Source organism: Lytechinus variegatus, chromosome 3 (assembly GCF_018143015.1).
Source record: "Lytechinus variegatus isolate NC3 chromosome 3, Lvar_3.0, whole genome shotgun sequence".
NCBI classification, from domain to species: Eukaryota; Metazoa; Echinodermata; class Echinoidea; order Temnopleuroida; family Toxopneustidae; genus Lytechinus; species Lytechinus variegatus.
Window position 1 is genome coordinate 3,896,132 of NC_054742.1, and position 24,148 is coordinate 3,920,279.

The following is a 24,148-nucleotide window of genomic DNA, read 5'->3' on the forward strand; positions in this document are numbered from 1 at the left end:
TACATTTAGTACAAATGATCCTTAGGATATTGTTGGGGATGATAGGGTCAAAGGTCCAGTCTTTATTCAATTTGTTGTCATTTATTTCTGTATCAGTTGTGTTTACATTTGGTACAAATGATCCTTAGGATATTGTTGGGGATGATAGGGTCAAAGGTCCAGTCTTTATTCAATTTGATGTCATTTATTTCTGTATCAGTTGTGTTTACATTTGGTACAAATGATCCTTAGGATATTGTTGGGGATGATAGGGTCAAAGGTCCAGTTTTTATTCAATTTGTTGTCATTTATTTCTGTATCAGTTGTGTTTACATTTGGTACAGATGATCCTTGTGTAGGATATTGTTGGGGATGATAAGGTCAAAGGTCATCTAGGGGTCACAAGATCATATTGCACATTTTATTGATCATGGAATCAGATGACATTCATGGTTAGCGAATCATCTTGTATTTATTTTTGTTGATTTGTTTCACTTCTTGAAATATCAAAATGTGAATGCATTTTTCCCCTGTGGTGCTGCCTCTGTGTAGAGTTACTTTTTTGTCTTCTACCTTGAATATGTATTGATCTAATAAATGATGAGTACTTAGTCAATTGAATTTCATGACCATAGGTCAACATTTCATTAGAATCAGACAATACTCAAGTTATGTTCATATATTATAAATATATTATTGTATCTAATTATAAATATATGTATGATTTTTTATTGTATTTTCTGTTGAAAATGAAATTGAATTTAATTTGTATTTCACTCACATTTCACAATCTCACTACATGATTTTTGACCCCCCCCCCCCTCCCTTTGGTACTGCACCATCCTTGTAAAGATATATTATACAGTGCCTCTTTAAACAAATCTACAGGCTATAGGATTAATATCTCTTTGAATTTTGTCAAACTTCACTCTTAATGAAATTGATCTCACTCTCTGATCTTCCTCTCTCCTCCCTTTCCCTTATCCTTCTTCCTCTTCTTTCCCTTTCCATCAGTAATCTCTGTTTCTCTTCGTTCATTTTCCCTGTTTCGCTCCCTATAAAGGGGATTCTCTTTCTGATATTCTTGATCTTCATTATTGATCTTAAATTATCAAAGCCTTCAAATATTTCATGTCTCTTTCCTCAAGCTTTTTTTGTCAATATCAACATTTGAATGTTTTTGCCTACTAATGTTTCCTGTCTCACCATGCTTATTCTTTTATATTTTTCTTACTTTATATTCACTTTTTCTTATCTCTCAGCCTTTTCTTATTTTCTCCTCAGTGTTATTCTCAGAATTATATATTGATTTTCTTTCATACTGATACATGTACATACCTCTAATTTCATTGTCAATATTTCGATTAGAAATTTCACATTTTGCTTTTTTTTCAACACCTCATTTAATAAAATACATTCTACTGATTTTAATTCATAATCATTACAATACATATCTTTTGATGGCTAGGGAGAGGGAAATTACTTGATGAATTGACACTTTTTCAAATTTCAATCATACTGCTGAGAATAAAAAACAAAACTATTTTTAATTACTTCATCTTACTACAGAATACCCACAATGAGTTTGTTCAGTGATTTGCATATTTTGCTTATTACTGACACTTGTGATACAACTAGGCTTTATGTTAAAATATTGAATCAGCTAACAATAGAGCAATGTAATGTGAGGATTGGTTGGTCAAGTAAACTTGATAGGCTGAATCAGGAACACTGACAACATTACATCATATTACATTGTATTGTATATATTGGCAGTTGTATCATGCTGTAATAGTAATGATACGAATGCCTTCAAATATGACTACCTTTATTCAATGAATAATTCAATACAATTGTTATTCTGCACCGAACTATTTCAAATGGCCTCTTCATTTCAGCACTAAAACCCATTAAACATACTGCCATCTAGCATACCAGCGTCCATGAGCATACCAACTAAGAAATGGTTGCATTACACATGCTGCCATCTAGCATACCAGGGTCCATGAGCATACCAACTGAGAAATGGTCGCATGTCATAAGGTGGTCCAATTTCTTGAACAGAGTAAAAATGGTCCAAAAAATTATAATAGGTATTAATATTCTGTAAAAAGTTTGAAGTATCAAATAACCTTTATTTTTCCTTAAAATGACTAATACACAGATGTCAATGTAAATTGAATTTTGAAATGTGTTTTTCTCAAATTTGACCTGCTGCACATAAAATGGTGTCAAAATTTAAGGCAACATTGGATCACTCTAGTATTATGCAGTTTTAATCTTGTAACATCAATATTTCAATATGTAACAAAAATTGAATAATTATCTGTTACTGTATGCATATTAGTTACACTAATTAGTTAACAATATCAATTTCATATTTTTACCCCCAAAATGCCTGTCCCAAAATGACTACATCATAGGTAGAAATGTTTGTGGCAACGGTACACAACATTTGTACTAAAATTAAGATTACAAATTAGATAATTAACCAAATTTCTACAGTTCACTAATTGATAGGTTGCAAATCAGAGCTGACATACACATGTATTTTATTTTATAACATTTAGTTGTTCCCTGCTTTTAAACTGCCTAGAAATATGAGGCTCACAGTCATATTACATACCATAAAGCTGTTAATGAAGTTTAATTAACGTTCTATCATTCACCGCATCCACCGGCTCCGCCACCCTTGTTACTTCAAACTTAATGTGCTATATTTTTTGTTTCTGATATTGTAGTGATCTAATTTATAGTAATATATTTAGCCTATAGTTTTAGCTTCAATTAACAATTAATCCTTGGCACCGGGTGGAAAATTTTTCATCTGCCACCCTTTTTGCATACCCAACTTAAGAAATGCGGCCAATTGACATTACACTATGGACTTTTTAGATTCTCTTCTTTTTAGATTTTAGTTCTCCAGCTGATCTATGCATGTAGATTGTCAGACAGTGCTAGACATATTGAATTTTGGACATGTTCAATGATGATGTTGTCTGACATCCATGGGTAGATCCAGAATTCATTATAAAGGGGAGGGGATATTTTCTGAAAAAAGAGCCCCTTTGTCTTATGCACCTGCTGACACTGTCTGACAAAAAAGTATTTACATGATGTGGATATATTTAAAAGGAAGAAAAGAAAACTTGCTTGAAATAGAAATCTTGAGTCCAGACCATTTGGATGTTTTACAAGAAGTTTTGTATGAAAGAAATTGCACTTCATTTCTAACTTCATTTTCTAATTTTTTTTTCATCATATTTCTGAGGAGTATGAACTATCACAGTTGCATTTCTTTGGAATTTGAAAGTTATCTTAGTGATAACCTTAGTGATTACCTAAAGTTTTCATGTGAAGTTACTAGTCATGTATGGACCAGTTTGTATATTAAAAGTTCTTAATCCCTCCTAGTTCATTATAATACCATGGTTAATGATATGGTAGGCTTACTAATACAAATTTTGTTAAGTTAAATGAAAAAGCTTATACAATGTGACAATCACATTAATTTCTGCAAATACATATTTCTATGTAAACAAAAGCAGCTACATTGTAAAAGGTTCAAGCATGTTTTATAGACAATGCTGTTTTTCAAATATATTACTGACAAATGGTAAATGAATACTAGTTATCAACTAAAATAGAAATACTAAGTGTACAATTTTTCTTCTTTATTTTTCTCATTAATTATTTTGACTCTACTAACCTTTAACACGAATAAAAAAATAAACTAAAAACACTGTCCATTTCAAATAATTATTTAGTCTTGACACCCATTGGAATCAAGTAGTTATCTGTAATTGTGACATCTGGTTGATGATAAGGATGATCATAGAGAGGAGAATGTCTTTCAGGTCTTCCATTACCAACAGGGATCATCATCTTTGGTCTGACTGGATTAGGAATATCAACACAATATTCATGATTTGGCTCATTGTCTTGCCTCTCTGGAGATTCAGATGATTCTGGATGTTTCATCTTGTGTTGACATTTATTTTTACAGCAACAGATACAGATTGTTGTAATAAGAGCTGTGAAGATGACAGCAGAAGCTGCAATTATACCTTTGAGGGCAGCATCTGATAAAAGAGGTGAACTTTCACAAAATTTATGAAAATAGAAGATTACCTCATCTCTCTTAGAAGAAGGCATGGCACAGAAAGTGGAGTTTTGTTCCATGATATGTAGGTTTGCCTGCTGACCCAGTTGCTCCCATACCTCGGTATTAGTACAGTTACAGTTCCAAGGATTGTGGTCCAGTTTGATCTCCTGTAGTCCTTGTGGATGATGTACAAGCCAAGCATTGAAGTTGGTCAGACGATTGTAGTCAAGGTGCAGTACTTGTAGCCTCCTAAGATACTTAAAGACATCATCAGAGAGCTCAGGTATATCATTGTTTGTCAAGTACAGCTCTTCTAAGTAGTCATGATGGAGATCAGAAGATGTTAATGGGATGTTTAGTTGGTTGCTTCTGAGATTCAATTTGTACAACTTCTGTATGCGACTGTCTCGTAAAGCTTCTGGGATCTCACTCAGTCGGTTGTATGCGAGAAAGAGGTCATGCAATTTGGTTATTCCATCAAAGGTGTCTGAAGAAATCTCTGTGATGTAATTAAAGGTGAGATTTAATGTTTGTAGATTGATGAGATCAGAAAAAGATGAATCAACAGTTGCTAGTTGATTGTTATCAAGGCGCAAAATTTTCAAGTTCTCCAGTCCTTGAAAGGCTGTTTTTGAAATGTTGTCAATTCTATTGCCTTGAAGGTATAGGTTAGTTAGTTCAGGTAGAGATTCAAAAACAGCAGAGTCTATCCTTGTTATGGAGTTTTCTGATGCATCCAATTGTTTTAGCATAGGGAAGTATAACATGGCATCTCTTCTAATTTCAGTTATTCCTGTATCAGAAATGATGAGTGTCTGTATATGACTTACATTTAAATTCATAAACGTAGTTGAAGTCAAAACTCCCAAGTTCTCATTTTGAATGGTCAGTGTTTCGCAATTTGTAGGTAAAGACTGTGGAATTCCATTATAAATGCAGTTTTGTGAAGTATCTGGTTCTTCTTGATCTGATAGTGCCATGATGCCATTGAACATCAGATAGGCAAGTCCAACAATGTAGTACAAAACAGTAATTCCTTGATACATCTTAAGACCTTGTTTCTGTTGATTCGTTCAAATAAGAAGATGTGGATCAAAATGACTATTATCACTGTGTAACAAAATTTTGAGACCAAGTCTAGTAAAATACACTTTCTTTGGTAGAAAACCAAATAAGAATGCAGCTTTAGCCCACTAAGCTCCATGGAATCACAGGTGAACAATGCCACAATAGAAATGCTTCATCCATATATCAACAAATCTATTATTAATTTCATATGAATTAATAAGTCACTGATTTGGAAACCTCTGTGTTTTCATGTGTGTGTGCGTGAGAGGGAGAGAGAGATGAGGAAATAGACATGATGTAATAACCTTGATACCTTGACTATATTTATTCTCTCTCCAAGGATACAAGGATCTACTAAACTAATTACATGGTCCAGTTCTATTGTTTGCTCTATTGTTTGTTGTTTGGTATGCCTGTTAAAATATCCCTTTTGCAAAATATACTTCCTAGTTTCCGAGTTAGCAAGTTATTCCAATCAATTTGATGACAAAAATAATTTACACAGGATTTGAAAGGAAAGTCCCTGAGATAACATTCATTTTGGTGTGAACACCTCAAATCTGATGATCCTATGAATTAAAATGACATTAGACCATGTTAAGAGCTGGTCTAACTTACATGTAGGTTGGAAGATTAGTTTGCATTAATTATTCAAGAAAACATTCATTTTGGTGTGAACACCTCAAATCTGATGATCCTATGAATTAAAACATCACTAGGCCATGTTAAGAGCTGGTCTAACTTACATGTATGTTGGAAGATTAGTTTGCATTAATTATTCAAGAAAACATTCATCTGATGTCCTATAATTTTTTTTTATCGGGGGGGGGGGGGATATTCAGTATTTTGTCTGCTCAATACTTTTTTTGAAGGGGTGATGATTGTTGGTTTGAAAGAAAGAGAAAGAGAGATCATAGTGATTTTTTTGGGGGGAGAGGAGGTCACCTTGCAGTAATTGAAAATCGTGTTCATCAAATTCTTTTTGTAAATTACTACTAGAGCCACCTGTCACAAGCTATCAGTACAGTAGCTTTTATTAGCATAGATACTGTCATGCACTGCCAATTAAGAAAAAAAATAGATGTGTTTATTTTGAAGACAATGATTAATTAATGATTACTGCAGAAATGGAAGCATCGTGGTGTAGCAGTTCTGACTCTTGCCTTGTAATCAGAGGATCGTGTGTTTGAATCCCACCATGGCCTACGTGTAGCGTCCTTTGGCAAGGTGTCAATCCATATTTTGGCACTCTCTCCCAGGTGCTAATTTGGTACCTGTACAGTAAATGGTGTCCTCGTATAGGATTTACACTATACAGTCTACTGATGCACTTATGCTTTTGTTTTCCTTCATAACCTATACTTTGAAATCACATTTCATTGGCGGTCGTCCGAATCATCGTATCAGTCAATTCTGGTCGAAAAATCGATTAAGATTTTTTTGCAGAAAAGGAAAGTAAAAGTCCTAGTCTATTCATAACTAAATTTTTAGGCAGCAATTTATGTTATTTTCTGAGATATGAGAGGATTTTCATGGCAATGCCATACAAATTTTTAATCAAATGCGCAAATCCCATTGGAAACATGTACTGTAACAGAGCGATATGACGTTTTGACTGACCGCGATTTCATTATGCGCAGTCAACCAAACTGTTGTATCGGCATTGGGCACTGCATTAACTTTGCACGTGAAACGCATTACGACGTATTGATTGATCGCGCGCATTGAAATTGCAGTCAGTCAAAACGTATCGCTTTTTCCCTATGGCGTTTTTGTACAGGGAAAATCTAAGTCTCTCAAACTGAAATTACAAGCATGTAGCTCTTTTACCATATTTTCTTGGATCCTAATTTTTGTGTAAAAATAAAGACACCAATGTCAAGCAATTTTCTTGGTCTTTCCAACCATGTATTTTTCAAGTAATGAATATGTTGTAAGGCTGGGAAACTAAGTGTGAAAATTTGAAGTCGATTTTCTCTGAAATGGGTTTGCACCGTCATAAGTGTGATACTACTGTTCAGATGACCGCTGACGATTTGTTTGATCATGGTTTAATATACATGTATTGTTGAGAAACCATACATGATCATTTCTTCCTTGAAAGTCCTGATTACCCTTTCCCCTCAAATGTAAAATAATTGTTAATGAAGAAATGAATTAGTCATTTACTAGTAATGAATAAAGTACATAGTAACCTTTGGACACGTGCGGTCTGCTAATGCACTTTTGATTTGTTTTCTTCTTTATAAATATTTCATTTAGATAACCTTTTTTAGCTTCCTGTCAACACATTATTTACAACCATGTGTGTCCATCACTTCCACTTTAGTTGTTACTACCTGTTTCCCTCCAAAATATAAGCATTCATGTGAATTAGATCATCTTTTCAAATGCATCCCCACTTATTGGGTGACTAGATCATTTATTGCCATGGACTTTTTATGGAATGTGTGTTCTACTCAGGATAATGAATATGTCAGTGTGTATTAACTTTCAGTTACCATAGAAACCTACAAACGGCATTTGAATCATCTAATTCATAAAACAATGATTAAACTTGTTTCCCCTCATATATTTTGTAGAATAGTTCAAGTATTTTGTTCCTAGAAAGGTTACAATGTTATGATGTCTACTTGGTGGGAACTAGAGTAATACGTATAGGAATGACTTGATAAAATCAAACAGGATATTGGTTAGGAACACTTCCTAGTAGACTTTGATAAGTAAAAGTGAAGGTTATTTTATAAATGCAAATTCACTCAATTTTACTTGTCAAGAAAGGTTGAGTTTATAAGGACCACTGTGGTTATTGTCTTAAGGTTTCAATGAATTTATTTTGTTTTCATGAGAATATGGGTGTGTAATGTGGGTTAATAGTCAGCATTTTTGGTATTGTCAAGTTTCATTCAGAGTTGTACAAATTAATTTGTACAACTCTGAATGAAACTTATTGGATGGTGCATATTTGTAATGGATTCTAATATTTTTTATTATTAAAATAGCATCTTTATATCATTTCCCCAGGGGTGGCTCCAGAGTATTTTGATAAAGGGAAGGGGGGGGGGTTATGACCCGAAGGCTCTCATCTTGTTTTCCTTTTCTTGTTTTTTTTCTCATATTGTTTCCCCATTGCTCCTGAATATCACTAAAAAAGACGTTTAAACTGTAGATTTAACCCTTATAAGACTGGGGAGGGGCTGATTCATTTTTGCACAATAAATCTGTAACATAATAAGCTGATGCCTGTTGTTCTATGACCTTTTTCAAATTTGGCACAACTTCTGAGACCAAATTTGCGACTGCTGGGTATGCAGTTCTGAAACTATGCATCATTTTGTGCATGTCAGACCCAAAATTGCATAAAACTGTGTGCAAATCCAATGCAAATTGTTTTTAATTAAACTTTATAAATGTATCATTATTTCTACTTTTACTGAATAAACTCAATTAATTCCAACTTGTTTTGTGAATCAAGTCACCAATGATTTGCATTGAAAAAATACGAAAAACAGATTTGAAAAAAGGAATTACATAAGAAAAATAAATAAATAAATAAAATATAACTTAACCAAAAAAAGTGATATTTCTTTAAGTACTTTTGATCAGAATCTAACAAAGAGTCTGTGAATATATATAACAATGTGGGGGTCTTATTTAGTTAATGATAAGAACAAATCTTCAATTTTATGCTTATATTAGCATAATTGACTCATTATTTATAAAATTTCTCCAAAATTTTTATAATTTTTGTTGAATTTTTGTAGACTATACCATCGGAAAAGTGCATGCCAATTTTCTTTGTGATCGCAAAGTCGACAGCCAAAATAAGCCCCCCCCCCTACCCAAGTCTTTCAAGGGTTTAGTCAGGGAGAGAGACTCATATTTCCCTTCATTTTATTCATGGTGTGAGTAATCTCACTAGACCAAACCCTCTTAGTATACAAACATAACAACCATTAGTGATAATTTCCTGTTGTAAATCAAACAATGATTGGCTAATGGACATGTACATCTTTAACAAAATAACCCCCTGGAAATTCTCACAAAGTTTTGAATCACATAATAAGAAATACAATGATATTGTTTTATATGATTTCAATACAAATGAGGAAATATTATGAATAGGATAGGTAAGGCCTTGGAATATAGCCACAAACAAATACCACAATGTGGGAGAGACAAGGACAGGGATAGGTTCTCAATCAGGTTTTTACCTCATTTCAAAGTTCTGTCAAAATTTTTGATTCAATCATGTCTATAAAAGAACTTTATGTACTGCATTGTGTTTGTAAATCTATTCCAAAATAGTTATTAGTTTAGCATGATATAAACCTAGCAGTACACCAACTGCTCTACCAGTGGACCCTGCATAACATTATGTTATTATTACCCTTCTCCAATGTTAATGCGGAGCACCTAGCAGGAAGGTAGAAGGTTCCATTTTTAAAGTTTTGGATAATACCCAGCCACTAGTTGAACCCATGACGTCCCTCTCATGAGGCAGGCGCTCTACCACTGAGCCACCATGTCTGGTGAAGAGGAAATACTATGAATAGTATAGCTGAGGCCTTGGTAAATAGCCACAAACAAATACCACTTTATCAAAGTACAAACTATGTTTCAAAATCTTATGAAGACTATATACATTATTTGACATTTATCTGACACTTGAATTTTTTGGAAAGGAAAAAAACTAAGAAAATAAAAGTTGCTCTTGCTTTCCTTTTTAATTTAAGTTTCACGTAGTTATTCTTAATGATATTGATGCTGATTTTTCCTCATTAGAACATGTTTTTTTTCTTTTCAGATTTAATATTTAAATTATTTTACAAAGACAAGGAAATAGGGCTTAAAGAATTGATTAAGTTGGTTAAATTGATTGAAGTTCAAGTTTCTGTCTGTTAGGCCCTGATCTAAATTTCAATCCAACATTTCTTGTAAAGTCTCTGAAATGTTGCTCTCATGGATAATGCTTGCACCAGAGGGAAATAGAGATGACTTGAATGAATAGCAGCCTGCAAGTGGTCAGAACTTTATTACAATTTCACTTGGAAATGATAATCTATTAGAAATTGGTTTGGCAGAGAGATTTTTTTAAAGATGTCGTACAGTTCTTGGTTATAATAAAAAGAAATATAATTTTATTTATCACATTGTATCATTTGATTGCATACATCTATGTACAATAAGATTGCAATTTTGCAGTTATAACAATCTGTAATGAAAATTTAGTTTATATTTTCTAAAGGAAATTATTCAGGATGTAGTCAATAGATGTTTAAATCATTGACTGTAATCACCAAATCCAGTTTGGTTCTTTTCTATCACATTGGCTTTATATGTTAGCCTTGCAGAATTTTGTTGCTATATCAAACATTGAGGGAAGAGTTGTTTGCAAAAATGAATGTATTCATTGTATCTGTTATTAGATGTTAATGGTAACCCAATGATACATATTATGCAAATCTTCATTTGTTTTTAACCATTAGGAAATCATCATCACACAGAGGATGATTTAGATCAACTTTTTGAGTGCAGTCCAGTGAAACAAAAAAGGACAGATGCGCGTTCAAGAGGATATATCAAGAAAGACAATGATGGTGATAGTAGTGCAGTAAGAGGTTCTGAAAGAAAGGAACTAGAAGGGGACCAAAGAGAGGGTCATGGATATGATCTGTTGCCATGGGAACATAAAAATTCCGTTGAGGAAAATTCCTACAGCTGTACATTTGCTGATAGTGATGGACTGCTGTCCGATTCTGATGAAGAGAACTATGACATTCCTAAAATGGAAGTTGGACAATCTGTGACAAATATGGATGGTGGTTATGAAGGAAATCATTTGAAGTTTAACCATGTTGATGATGGGAGGACTAAAGCTGATCATTCATCTGGAAGTGATGATGATGGTTTGATGAAAGGAGGAAAAGAAGATGAATATCAGGAAGATTCTCAGTCTATCAATCCTTCTCAATCATCTATCAATGATGGCAGTATAGCTCTCTTTTCAGATGACTCACATCAGGGAGATAGTCAGAAGAGTGGATCAATGTCTTCAAGTAATTGGTTGCAGTATCTACCTAATACTCAACAGGTTAGTGGACAGCTCCAGGTAAAGAGGTTCATTAGGTGGGATGGATGGATGGGTGGGTGGGTGAATGGATGGATGGGTGGGTGGGTGAATGGATGGGTGGGTGGATGGATTATGGATGGATGGATGGGTGGGTGGGTGAATGGTTGGATGGATGGATTATGGACGGATGGATGGGTGGGTGGGTGGGTGGTGGGTGGGTGGATGGATGGATGGGTGGGTGGGTGGGTGAATGGATGGATGGATGGGTGGGTGGGTTGGTTGGTGAATGGATGGCCGGATGGATTATGGATGGATTATGGATGGATTTTAAGAAAAGATTCAAAATGAACAAAAGTGATTCAAAGTATCTAGTGTCTTTCTACAAAGGTTGTGATTCCCAGGAAGTTATCAAGATATAGTTTTAATGCAAATGAATTGCAATATCACCAGCATGCAAAGCTGATTGAATAAACCTGTGTGCACAATAAACAAAACATTAAGATTAACATAAATCTTTACATATTTTGAGTATGAATAATTTTTCCCATCTCTCCCTCTCTCTCTTTCAGACTCCAACCAAGGGTCCACAAAGTTTGATGGAAAGTGATGGAGACAAACCAGAGACTGTAGAAGATGATATCCATCCTTCCTGTCCTATTCTCATTAGTGATGGTGAAGACTCTGATGCTACTCACATATGTTCTCAACGATCTATACAATCTAATGGATCCTCAGTTAATGACATTCAGATCATATCAGTTACCCCAAGAAACCCTGAATGTTCTTCAAAATCAAGAGGGTTATTTACTAGTGGTGATAGTTTGAAAAAAACAGATCCTGGAAAAGGAAATGACTCCAGACCTTCAGAGAATAGTGTTTTAAGAGATGGTCATCAATTGAATGGAAGGTTTAGGCAGGAAAATGATACAGAGAATACTTCTTCTCTGGAGTCTGTGATTGAGATAATTAATTCTCCATGATTACTGTTATAGATAAACAGGAGAAGTTAGCCACCTAACCAAAAGTCAGAACTGCCCATTTCCCGCAAGCATCTTTTCATCACCTTTCTTGCATTTTCATAATGAGTACAATTCTGGCATGAAATAAAGATGAAACTCTTTAGTTTTAGTAGAATGTCTTACCTGTAAAAATCAAATAGGCAAATGTATTTTTTCTTCATGGTATTGAAATAGCAATTTATTTTGATTTATTTATGAATTAATACAACCAACATTCAATGAATTGTAGAATTTCAATTCATTTTGTTCTACTTGTATTAAAATATATATATTATTTTGATTGCCACAGTATGCCTTATATATTTATGTACCTTGAAAGCCCAGCACACACCTCACGATCCATTGCAATCTGATTTTCAAAGAAATTGAATTAGCATTTGATATATTTCAATCTATAAAATATGAATGAGAACTATCAAAGGTCCAAATAGTGGGATGAATATTTTATTGGATTCCGTACAAAGCGGTTATCTTCAAAATGTAATATCTGGAGGCATCATGGTCTAGTGGTTACGACTCTTGTCTTTCAGTCTTTCAATTGAGGGACATGGGTTTGATTCCCAACTATGGTGTGTTTTCCTTCAGCCAGAAATTTACCCACGTTGTGCTGCACTCAACCCAGGTACCTGGAAGAAATCCTCGATTGCTCGAGCGCCTATACATGGCGGCTCGGCTACAGCCAGCGTAGTTATAGATCCAACCAAATTTTACACGCAATATAGTATATTAATATAGTAGCCATGCTATATAAATGGTCCATATTATTATCATCATATTCATGGTACAAAGCCCAACTGTTTATTCATTTATATATCCGTATTGAATTTTGAATTTATATTTGATAATGATCTTTGATGTATTTTTACCTATGAATTAAACAGCTTTGTATTCTTTGAAGTTGAATGCATTGATATTGTTGAGCCTCCACCCTGGTGGTGTGAAACCTTCATTTTCACTCAATAATTACTATTTCTCCCTCCCATACTCTGACGAATTCATTAAAATTAAAAATAATGAAAGTTTGGTATTTTATGTTTTGCTTTGATTTCTAGATCAGTTATCTATATATGCCATTGAAGGATTGGATGATGTCACACACACTATTTATTTTGCATTTGAATACATGAATTGTCTAAGAAAATATTACTTTATGATGTAAAACTTGGTTGACTGCTCCATGAACTCATGTAATTACAACATCATTTAAAGCATTTATAATTTGAGAAAGTTATGTTGAAAATCTCTGTCAATGAAATTCAAATGAATTTTTGCAATGCTTTTGAAAGATATTTCTCAATGGAATATTGTAAACAGATTTCATCATGAACTGTTAATTATTCTTTTGTGATAAAGAGATGTTGTTTTATTAGGTTTTGGTTTTAAGTTCAAATTCCTGAACAGAGCCATTGTTTAGAATTGAAATGTTCTTATGCTGACTTTACCATGTTGCCTTGTTTGAATGATTTTTTAAGATGACTGGGCTGACTGTATTCAGTTGACTAAGAAAAAGCTTCAACTTCACTGAATTCTATTTTAACAAAAATTTCCAAATATTAAAACAAATCAATGTTGAGAAATGTTGTTAAAATTAATTATGAATTTGTGAAAAGTCCTCTATTAAACAAATTGTGACAACCATGATTTTTTCTGAATATTTTTCATTCAATTAAATTTGTATTTCATGATAGTAGCGTTTCTATACAAGAATAAAAGTAATGCATACTTAAAAAATGAAATATGATTCCAATTTAGGAAATGAAGTTAGCAATTTTTCTTACTTTGATATATCTGATTTGTTGGTGGTACAGGAAGTAAAATCTTGTACTTTTCAGAGAGGTGCAATGGTGATCTCATTGTGACATTGGCCTACATCAATGAAGGTACCTACTTGAACCTCGTGGAAATGGATTATGGTACACCATGTGTAAAGTCCTAGAGGGACCGAGATAAGAAAAGTGGATAGAAATGGAGATGAAATAGTAAGGCTAGAAAGTGAAGACTGTAAACCAGAAGGAGTGGAAAGCTGAAGAAGTAGTCAGGCTTGAGAAGGTGAGAGAAGGCTGGCTTGAGTCGGCGAATAGAGTAGTAGCAAGAGATTAGACTCGACAGGCAGGTTGACTGTCCATCTTCAGGAGTTCTCCTGGTTTACAGTCCTTTTAAGGAACACTCATTTCAAAAAGATTACTTTCTCATCTCTTTCTCGCCTTTCCATTTCATCTCCAACTCTATCCACTTTTCTTATCCCAGTCCCTCTAGGACTTTACACATGGTGTACTGTAAACCACTTCCGTGATTGTTAATACCACCATGCAAACCTTCAAACATCATCTACTTGAACCTGTTTGAAGAATAGCATGGATCCCACCAATCATACATAGTCATTTGCTTGTTATATTAATTGGAAGGGGCGTCATCTGTAGTGGTTATGACTCTTGTCTTTGAATCTGAGGGACTTGGGTTCGATTCCTACCATGGTGTGTTTCCTTCAGCAAGAAATTGACCCACATTGTGCTGCACTCAACCCAGGTGAGGTGAATGGATACCTGGTAGGAAGAAATTCCTTGAATACTTCAGTTCCTACATAACAGCACAGCTAAAGCCATGGTAATAAGAGCAGTGCTTTGTATCCTCATGCAAAAAGCGCTTGATAAATCCAGCTATTATTAGTATTATTATCATATTTGTCTAAGCAACTGCCATAATACTTTGAGCAGACCTACCATTTCAATAAAATAATGAAGAATGAAATACAAAACATGAATTTATATTGTATGTTTCATTTGTTTACCTCTCCTAATGATAAAGGAATTAAATTAGTGGTCTTGTAATGTCGCATTCCTCTCAAGTCCAAACAATGAAGTCTACCCTGAGTGAGCACACATAAAGGACAAAATTGTTACCTTTTATTAAAGTTCACAAGTCATTTTCATATTATAATCAAATTATCCTTTGTTGAATGTTGAGTTGTTGTGTTTGTTAACTGTTTATCTATAGAGCAGTCACACATACTCTGATAGTTATCATGTTTTGCAAAGGTCAATGAACACACTTTAGGGGAATTTTTGTTTCACATTCAGCCCTGATCAACTTGGAAGTTTTAAATCTCTCCAGCTTATTGAATAATAAAAAGCAACACATTTTGCTACTAGAAGTATTTTCAGTTGTATAAACACAAATCTTTTTGAGTATTACCCTTGAGTGATCCCTCATTTATATATATGTCATGAAATGCTCAAATTTACTAACTTAATAAACTGTGATGTGAACCAATAGAATAGATGATTTTTCCTTTAATGTTTGTTATCTCTCACATGACTTGATGGATCGGTTTCATTTTTGCACAAAACGTATTCAATGTGTAGGAAAGCTATTCTCAAAACCTTTTAGCCCAAATTGACAAAGGTGGCTTTGAAAACCATCAGTTTTAACCATGGTTTATGCAGATTTCCTGAATGAATTACGCTCAATATATAGAAAAATGTCCATTAGCGATGTGCTCTTTTGTCACAGTGCGCCAAATTGATGCCTGTTACTATGGTAAAGTAGGCCTTTGCTATTTTATTTTGAGTTCATGAGTCCTCTGTTCAAAACAGAGGTCTTGTGAATAAAATAGCTTACTCAACAATGGCAACAGGTGTCAATTTGGCGCACTGTGAAAAATTTGAAAGTTGATTTATTTACTCAACAACCCATGCTAGGTTTCGGAGTCCATTACAAATAAATTAGAACACCTCACAACAGCATTTCAATAATACATAATTTAAAAGTACATTTAAAAAGCAATATGTACCAAATAACATTAAACAAAATTACCCAAAATAAAAGAAAAGTATGGGTATATTATACAAGAAGCGCATCAGTTATGGAAATATTCCAATATGAACAGTAAATTAAGTGTAATTTTTACATGAAATCTGCATAAACCATGGGTTCGACTGATGGTTTCCAAAATGACCTTTGTGAATTCGGGCCTATATGTTCAAAAGTGAAGCCATTTGATATTTGCCATGTTTCGATGTATAAACATGTATACATTAACTGTGTATAAGCGAACAGACGATTAGCAAGCCAAGATTTCTCAAAAGTTTTTTATTTCATTTGTGTTTGAATGATTTTACCTTCAAACATTGACAATTCTCTTGGTATGAGTGAGTTCTTTGACCTTGATCAAGGTATAGGGGAAGGCAGGGTAAGTTGAGCCATCACCCCCAGGCCAATAATGAATGAGTCAGACATTGTTTTCAACTTTGAAACAAAAAGTAGTTTTTTAGAGGGAAAAATACAAATTTTAGCCCAAAAAGTAAAAAAAGGTGTGAAATTGGAAAGTGCTTTTTATACACACATGTCTTTAAATATAATAATCACATAAAACCAACATTGTTAGTCCAATTGTAGATCTTCATTCTTGTCAAAGTCTTTTACGTGATGGATGCATAAGAAATGTGTGGATGCGAAATTATCGCATTAAGTTCGGACTGGGTTAAGTTGAGCCAGCCAACATGGGGCAAGTTGAACCAAGGTAATTCTTATGGTAATGTATACAAAAAACAAAACAAACCTTAAAAAGCCATCAATATGCAGGCAGAAAGGAGCAGATTTACATGACTGATCTTTTCCTTTTAGAGGATGTTAGTATTTATAGAGAATTAGAAAGTGAAAGGACTTTAAATAAAAAAAATTGACATGCTGGTTCTTCCCCCATACATTTTGTACATAGTGTTTGTGGCACAACTTACCCCGGAAGGTGGCTCAGCTTACCCCACAGATAGGCAAGTTGAGCCAATTATCATCTCTGTTTTAAAGGTGACAGTGACTTTCAGTGTGGGGGTATAAAGTTATATACAGGTGAAAAATATTTCAGAAGAATTAAATTTTAAGGCAAGGTACTTATTTCTACAAGATTATTAGTCATATCAAATTTAACATGCATAAAGCAAAACGTGTCACATCTTACCCCACCTCCCCCTACCGAAATGGAAGTCTTGTCCATATATTCCCTGCAATCAGGACTCCATGGTTTAAAGAATTTAACAGGGAATGACAAAGCTATCAGTGTTAAATACTTCAACTATATCTGATTCTTATTGGAAAATTAGTGTGTTGACTGTGACAAGTGCTAGAAAATATGTCATCGTGTAGTTCTCCTGAGAACCTTTATCCTTGAGACTGTAATGGAAAAAAAAGATATCGAATTGATATTTATCCTCAATAAAGAAACATATTTTTCTCAGTGAACTTATGAAATATATGATATAATTGTCATTATATGTCTGGAGATCAATGAGGATATCAAAATGACTTCAATGGTGATGTCAATATGATCTCTCCCTGTACATGCTTTATGGCATCACCAGTAAATAGCAACTTTGGAATCCTATTGGCGATAACTTTCAGATTTTTTTCTTCGAATTTTCACCTATCTGCCTTTCTGATGTAAATATTTTTCATAATAGTCCATTTCATGTCGATGTGATTTTCCGAAAATCATTTCTAGGAGATATTTACTTCCTTCCCATATTTCATTATATGCTGACCATTACACAGCAATCCTGCTGATTTTCTTTTCTAGAGAGTGAATTACAGCGATGTATTGAATAAATGGTAAACCTTGTCAATCACTTTTAAAATACGATTACAACACCATTTCATACTTCTTTATCTCATTGTATTCTCCTTCAAATCACCTTTCCAATCCATTATTTAATCATCCTCCAATCCCTGACCTAAATAATGTGAGCGATGAAATAATGGGATGGAATCATGTATTGTTATTCCTTGCATGTTATTATCATGGTCTTTTGAAATAAATGATATTTTGTTGTCATTTTTCCTAATAATATACTTTCTGTTGATGGCCATCAAAAATAGATGTGAGATGTAGAATTAAAGTCCAGTCTGCAGGGGCCAAGATCTATTTCCTTTAATAGATAGATAATGTGGTTTATACTTGAAAAAGTACACCATCTTTTCCAGATTAACCCAGTTCGTAATTACTTCATGGGCAATTTTGGTCAAATGACCTTTCATTTCTTTCACTATGATAGGCAGATTTCAAAGCTAGATATTACGTACGTATGTCTTACATAGCAGGATGAAGAAATTGAATAGACCAGGTGGGCCTTTCATAAAGCTGTTCGTAAGAGCGACTTTAACAACGACTGGTGATCCTTTCTTGTGGTAAGTGGTAGATTCATTGGCGATGGTAGAGCGCGTAAAGTTCACCAGTCGTTCTTAAAGTCGCTCTTAACTTACGAACAGCTTTATGAAACGCCCACCTGGTGACTAGAATTGCACACCACTGAACACTCCATATGCATTTCTTCTTTGATTGCACTAGCATGTTGTCACAATGTACTTGGCCAACTGAAATACCAGTCGCTCGTGGACGTATATATTATTGTTTTTTGGTGGATATAATGGAATACACTATTCAAAAGAATGTATGAATAATCAAGACATCAAAGTTGGTGGGCATTTTCAAGGTAACTGACATTACACGTCACAACTTTATACACATTGTGTGTATGATTATCTCTAAAACAACAAATGATGGGAGTTTGTCAAAAGCAAACTCTCATTTCTCTCTCTCTCTCTCTCTCTTATTAGAAATGGAATATGTCATTATCTTGCACTCTCATAATTAAATTTCGTGTCGCTTGATTGCTCGAGATTAGATACTGCCAATATGATCACACTCTACTTTTAAGTAATTACACCGAGTTATAAATGGCTATGAGTTTAGTCCCGCTTAACAGCAGATTCTCAAACCATTGTATATACAGCTGATCATTACGTATTACTATTGTATTTTTACCCATCAACCTAGAAGAAAAGTTTTTTTTTAAATGGGCTGGTATCTTTGATATAAGTTCATTGCACTGCTAACTTTCTTGCATGAAACCCATTTTACTGCATATATACGTAAAATGTGCCTTATATGCTTCTTCAAAAAAGTGCAATGTGCGTTATTGTTTTAAACAAGACATTTGATGAAATATAAGATGAATTCACGGTATTGGGTCTAAAGATCCTACTTCGTATATATTGGAAAAACAAACATTGTTACTCCTGATATGAGATAGACCGTATATGGAGTTAATAATAAAATGTTGGTCTAGGTGATGACACAATCTCTTGATCGGGATTACTCCCAATGACTGAGATACCATAAACTAGAGGGGGGGGGGCACAATAATTAAGTGAGGTTCGGTTTATTTTAGAGATAAATAGAAGATCTCCCATTGGTAATAAATGACAGAAATGTCGACATCCCAAAAATGACAGCAAAGAAATGATAATGAATAAGTTGTACAAATAAAAATCCTTAATTGTGTAACAACTTTAGGTGGGTGTTTTCATACTTGAGGCATTTTCTTCACATCAAATTTTGATTCTTCACCTACATGTATGTTATTATGTAGGCCCCTGTTAAGTGACTACTAAGGAATTGCAGCACTCTAAAGCTTACATGAGTAGGATGCTTATAGTAGTATACTATACAACCTTTTTCAGTTCAACAATTTAGGGGAGCCAACGACCCTGACGGGGAGAGCAAATGCCCCTCTCTTGATGCCACCACTGCCCCCCCCCCCGATATGTTATTGGCTGTCATTGGAAAAAGGAAAAAATACTTGTTTCACTTGACAATGAGGAAAAATTATAACATTTCGTAGGATAAAATATAAAGTAGGAATTAATAGTTGTTTCACTTGACAATGAAGATAAAATTTGAATATTTCATATGATAAAATACAAAAGAAAAAGTACTCTCTTCATTTTTGTATACCGATCTGGATGTGCATATAGGCCTAAAAGTTATGTGAAATTGAGTGAATCTTTGAAATGTCATAACTTTCTTATTTCACACCCGATTTTGGTGAAATTTTCAGTGTAATGCTTGTTGGATTTTTTTTTATTAAAATCGATTTTCTGTTAGGGTGGACTTGTCCTTTAACTAAATTACCATGACCCACAGGTCTTCCTTTCCATACCCCTTTACCCCCATCCAGGTCAGTTTAAGAACATTTTAAAAAAACATGAATTACTAGTAAAAAAGTATACCATTGGAACTGGCAACAATTAATTTTGCAAAACAATTATAACACGGATCCATCAGCAATTATCATTTTATTAATTAATTAAACAATAAAAGAAAAAAAATAATGCAAGTTTTTTTTACTTGATTGTGTACATATCTAAACTGTGTCGAATCTTAATTGATTACTTAATTATTGGAGGACACTCTGCTACAGCTCGTCTACGATTGGATAATGTGCATTAATTTTAATACACCTCTTAATTTGATGTCGGTAATGGAGTAGAACCAAACATAGTCTTCGAATACAGACAATTTGAACTGGATGCTCCTCATTCAGGGCTCCTCCATGTTGATTAATGAAGGCCTAAAGTTTGTTCTACGACATCAATCTAGAACTATCATTATGATTAAGGAGAACGCTTACTAATGTTGTAAAGTTTATTTTATTTAGTCAGGGGTATATTTGGGGTGTCTTAACCATAACCTATAATAACTTTATTCATGGATAGATCTGAAAATACACGGAATGTAAGCCTAAGCGAGAGGTAAGGCCTACAATAACTTGTTTTGCAGAAATTTTAATGCTTGAAACTTCTAAACATTTCAAAATACTTTTCAATTTCTATACCACAGTTATTTGTGACCTGGGGGGGGGGGGTGCGTTTCATGAAAGGACTTGTCGGACATTTTATCCGACAAGTACCAGTTTATCCGACAGTTACCATAGGAATAGTGCCTCTCAGCCAATCAGAATCAACGAAAGATGTCAGATCTGACAACTTGTCGGATGAAAATATTGATGAAACGCTCCCCAGGCTTCATTGATTGGATGAATTGAGCTTCATGAGTACAGACTACACACGAAGCTGTAAAGTATATCCGGTGTGTCGAACTATACGCATGTCATGTTTTGTAAGAGATGACATAATATTGATCAGGCCAACCTTCCGACTAGAAAAAGAATATCAGTCAATGATGTAGCATCAAATCATTTATGAGGTAAGTTTACGATTGGTTTTCGTATCTTTTCATTGATGATACAGGGAAGGAGGGATGATACAGGTATGGAGTTTCAGTTTTGTGATTAGATCTTCATGGCAATAGATAATGTAGTCGAGGGTGTTATAATAAAATAGTCCATGTTTCTGTTATTAATTTGTAACTTCTTTCTATTCTATCTTTGTACGATTAAGATAGGTCGTGACATAAACTATCTAACTGCAAAAGAATACATTCGACGATATTTCCAGTTATTATGAATACCGTCACCTTGCAACTTACGTATTATTCTTACTAATTGACAATTTTTAATGATTTTTATGCTTCTATGATGCAAAGTCAACAGTGCAATCTACGTTAGATATGATATCACTATATTTTCATCTTTTTATGAATGTCGGGTGGAAACTAGTGGATGAATAAGACCAACTTGAAGGTAAAAAAGAACGGTTAAGATATGGATGGCGAAAAGGTAAAAAATATCTATATCTATATATATAGGGAATATTATCATATTGCGTAGTGTTATTCGCATTTCTACATTAAGCCGATCAGCTTTTAAGAACAAACTTCATTATATTGTTAGGCCAAATATATATTATATATATATATATATATATATATATATATATATATATGCATATATGCAATATAATGAAAAGCTGATTGGGTTAATGTAGAAATGCAAAACAGAGACTGACAAGTTTTCACATCAGACGATTTCATTGATTTAGATTGGCCGAGAACCACATGTGTCTGTCTGTTACTATGGAAATGTCGGGTAACCAATTCGACAAGTCCTTTCATAAAACGCTTCTCGCAGAATCAATAGTAGCTTCAGTGATTACACCTGATTTATATCTTCTTTTTGTTTTTAACTTCCAATAATTAGGTGTCTACGATGGCCACGGTAACTTTATCCACCAATGAAACAACTTGCCCCGGTGAATCTACCGTTGTCCTTTCTTTATCTATCCTATATTACAGTAGTGTGATTGTTCTTGGGACTGTCGGTAACGGATTACTTCTGAGCATTTTCATCTTTAGCAGAGGACTCTGTAAAAAATCCATCAATTACCTGATATGTGTAAATAGCATCGTCAACTTCCTTATCGCAGTCCTCTTTAATCCAATCATTTTAGCCACTAACTTTGTATCATGTCTCAGCAGTCGTGAAAGTAACCGGGCATTATTTATGGTGCGACTATCATCGGATTTCTTTCTTGAGGTGTGTGTCGTATCCTCTATCTACACTCTAACTGCTGTAGCTGCGAATCAATACTTACTCATCTCTCGGCCAAATACTACTTATAGAAGATGTTGCACCGGTCGTAAAGCAGTATCTATTGTTCTTACAGTCATCTGGCTTCTTGCATTAGTGGTTGTAATGATGTTCTGGATGGTTGAGAGATCTTTGATAAGACTTAATGAGAAACAACTGACCTACCACTCTGCTCTTGAAATAACTTTTGTGTTACCTTGCATCCTAAACTACTGTCCTTTGATTGCTATACCTTGTTTTCAATGGGGTACAGTGCGTACAATCCGTGCTAGTCGAGAAAGAGTTGTAAAGAAAATGGCACCAAGTACATCAACAGTGTCTACAGCCTTGTCATCAGGTAGCTCCCCATCCGAGGGACATGGCTTACCAATTGATGGAGAACCAACAGCATCAATGTCAATCAAGCCTCCCAAGACAGTAGACAAACCTAACGACGACGATGAGATGAAGGCCCGATACCGAGGAAAAGCAGAACTACGAACTTTAAAGACGATGATGGTTATGTATATAATCCTTGTTGTTTCTTGGACGCCGTCACTGATGGCTTGGGCAAATGTGAGTTTGGGTTCCAAGATCAACAATGTTCTCGATAAGTTTGGGTCATTCCTATCTGTCTATCCAGCTCTTATTCCATTTGCCTTTATGTGGACAAACAAGAACTATAGCAACGTCCTACGGAAGAAATGGTCTAAAATACGGCCTCAATAGTACTTCTATTTCAAGTGATTTGAAGCATGTAAATAATGCACATACACATGATTTCCTTTGACATTTGAAAATTTATTTATGACTAACTTATTTTCTTTCTGTAAATTAATACTTCTGATATTGTTAGTATTTTATTAAACATCTTCAATGTTCTCATATATGCTGTGTAAACATTGTAGGTGTAATAGATCAACACCATATAGCATTATTGTTTTAGTTAGCTCATAAAATAGCCCGATCTTTTAATGTAGTATAATTCATCTCGGTCAGAGATACAAATCAAACATGGTTGACCTTGGATATAAGGTCCAATTATAACATAGAAATCAGTTGTTTATTGTAATAGTACCTGTCTTTGTGCAACGGAAAATTATGGGTTTGATTTGGTCCATTTATTACCAAACCATTAAAAAGGGAAATGTATTTATCATCATAGTCATCATCAACATCGCTGTTTTTATTATCATTATCATCAATATATAGTAGTAGAACACATTAACATGGTAATGACCCGACCCCGTTTCTTTCTTTTTTTGTGGGGTGTAGGGCAAATATATTTTATTTGTGCATAAAACAAGTGAGATGATATTCAACTGTACAACTGGACCGTATGTATTTATCTCATTTATTATTTGCTGAATGTCATCCACTATTTTACAGGATGGCTGATTCCACAGTATGTTTCCGTGATCGTATATCCACACGAATAATAAATTGATTTGATGAATGATATATAAATAATTAATTCGTAAGTCAAGGAGTGAGTTGCGATTATCTTTTTAAGTGATTACTAGTCTAAGCCTCCATCATCCATTGTAAAAAACTAATGTAATTAGCTAACTGAAGCAAGTACGCTGATCAGTCTTTTTATTCAGCG

At 34.1% G+C, this 24,148-nt stretch overlaps 2 protein-coding genes across 2 annotated transcripts in view; one reads left to right on the forward strand and one right to left on the reverse strand.

Moving 5' to 3' along the window:
* The window catches only part of LOC121410015 (protein artemis-like), a 61,903-nt gene extending 46,382 nt beyond the window's left edge, over positions 1 to 15,521 (forward strand). The window contains exons 14-15 of the mRNA XM_041601829.1: positions 10,652 to 11,246; positions 11,795 to 15,521. Of these exons, the coding sequence (XP_041457763.1) occupies positions 10,652 to 11,246; positions 11,795 to 12,205 (1,006 nt within the window). The 3' untranslated portion in view covers positions 12,206 to 15,521. The remainder of the gene's footprint in view (positions 1 to 10,651; positions 11,247 to 11,794) is intronic.
* LOC121410017 (chondroadherin-like) lies at positions 1,865 to 5,694 on the reverse strand. Its single transcript, XM_041601831.1, has one exon. The coding sequence runs from the start codon at positions 5,128 to 5,130 to the stop codon at positions 3,739 to 3,741; it is 1,392 nt and encodes a 463-aa protein (XP_041457765.1). The 5' UTR covers positions 5,131 to 5,694; the 3' UTR covers positions 1,865 to 3,738.
* Positions 15,522 to 24,148: the final 8,627 nt, after the last annotated feature.

What these genes read in the sequence shown, in the direction of transcription:
- LOC121410017 (XM_041601831.1), bottom strand. Translation starts at nt 5,130, where the DNA reads ATGTATCAAGGAATTACTGTTTTGTACTACATTGTTGGACTTGCCTAT.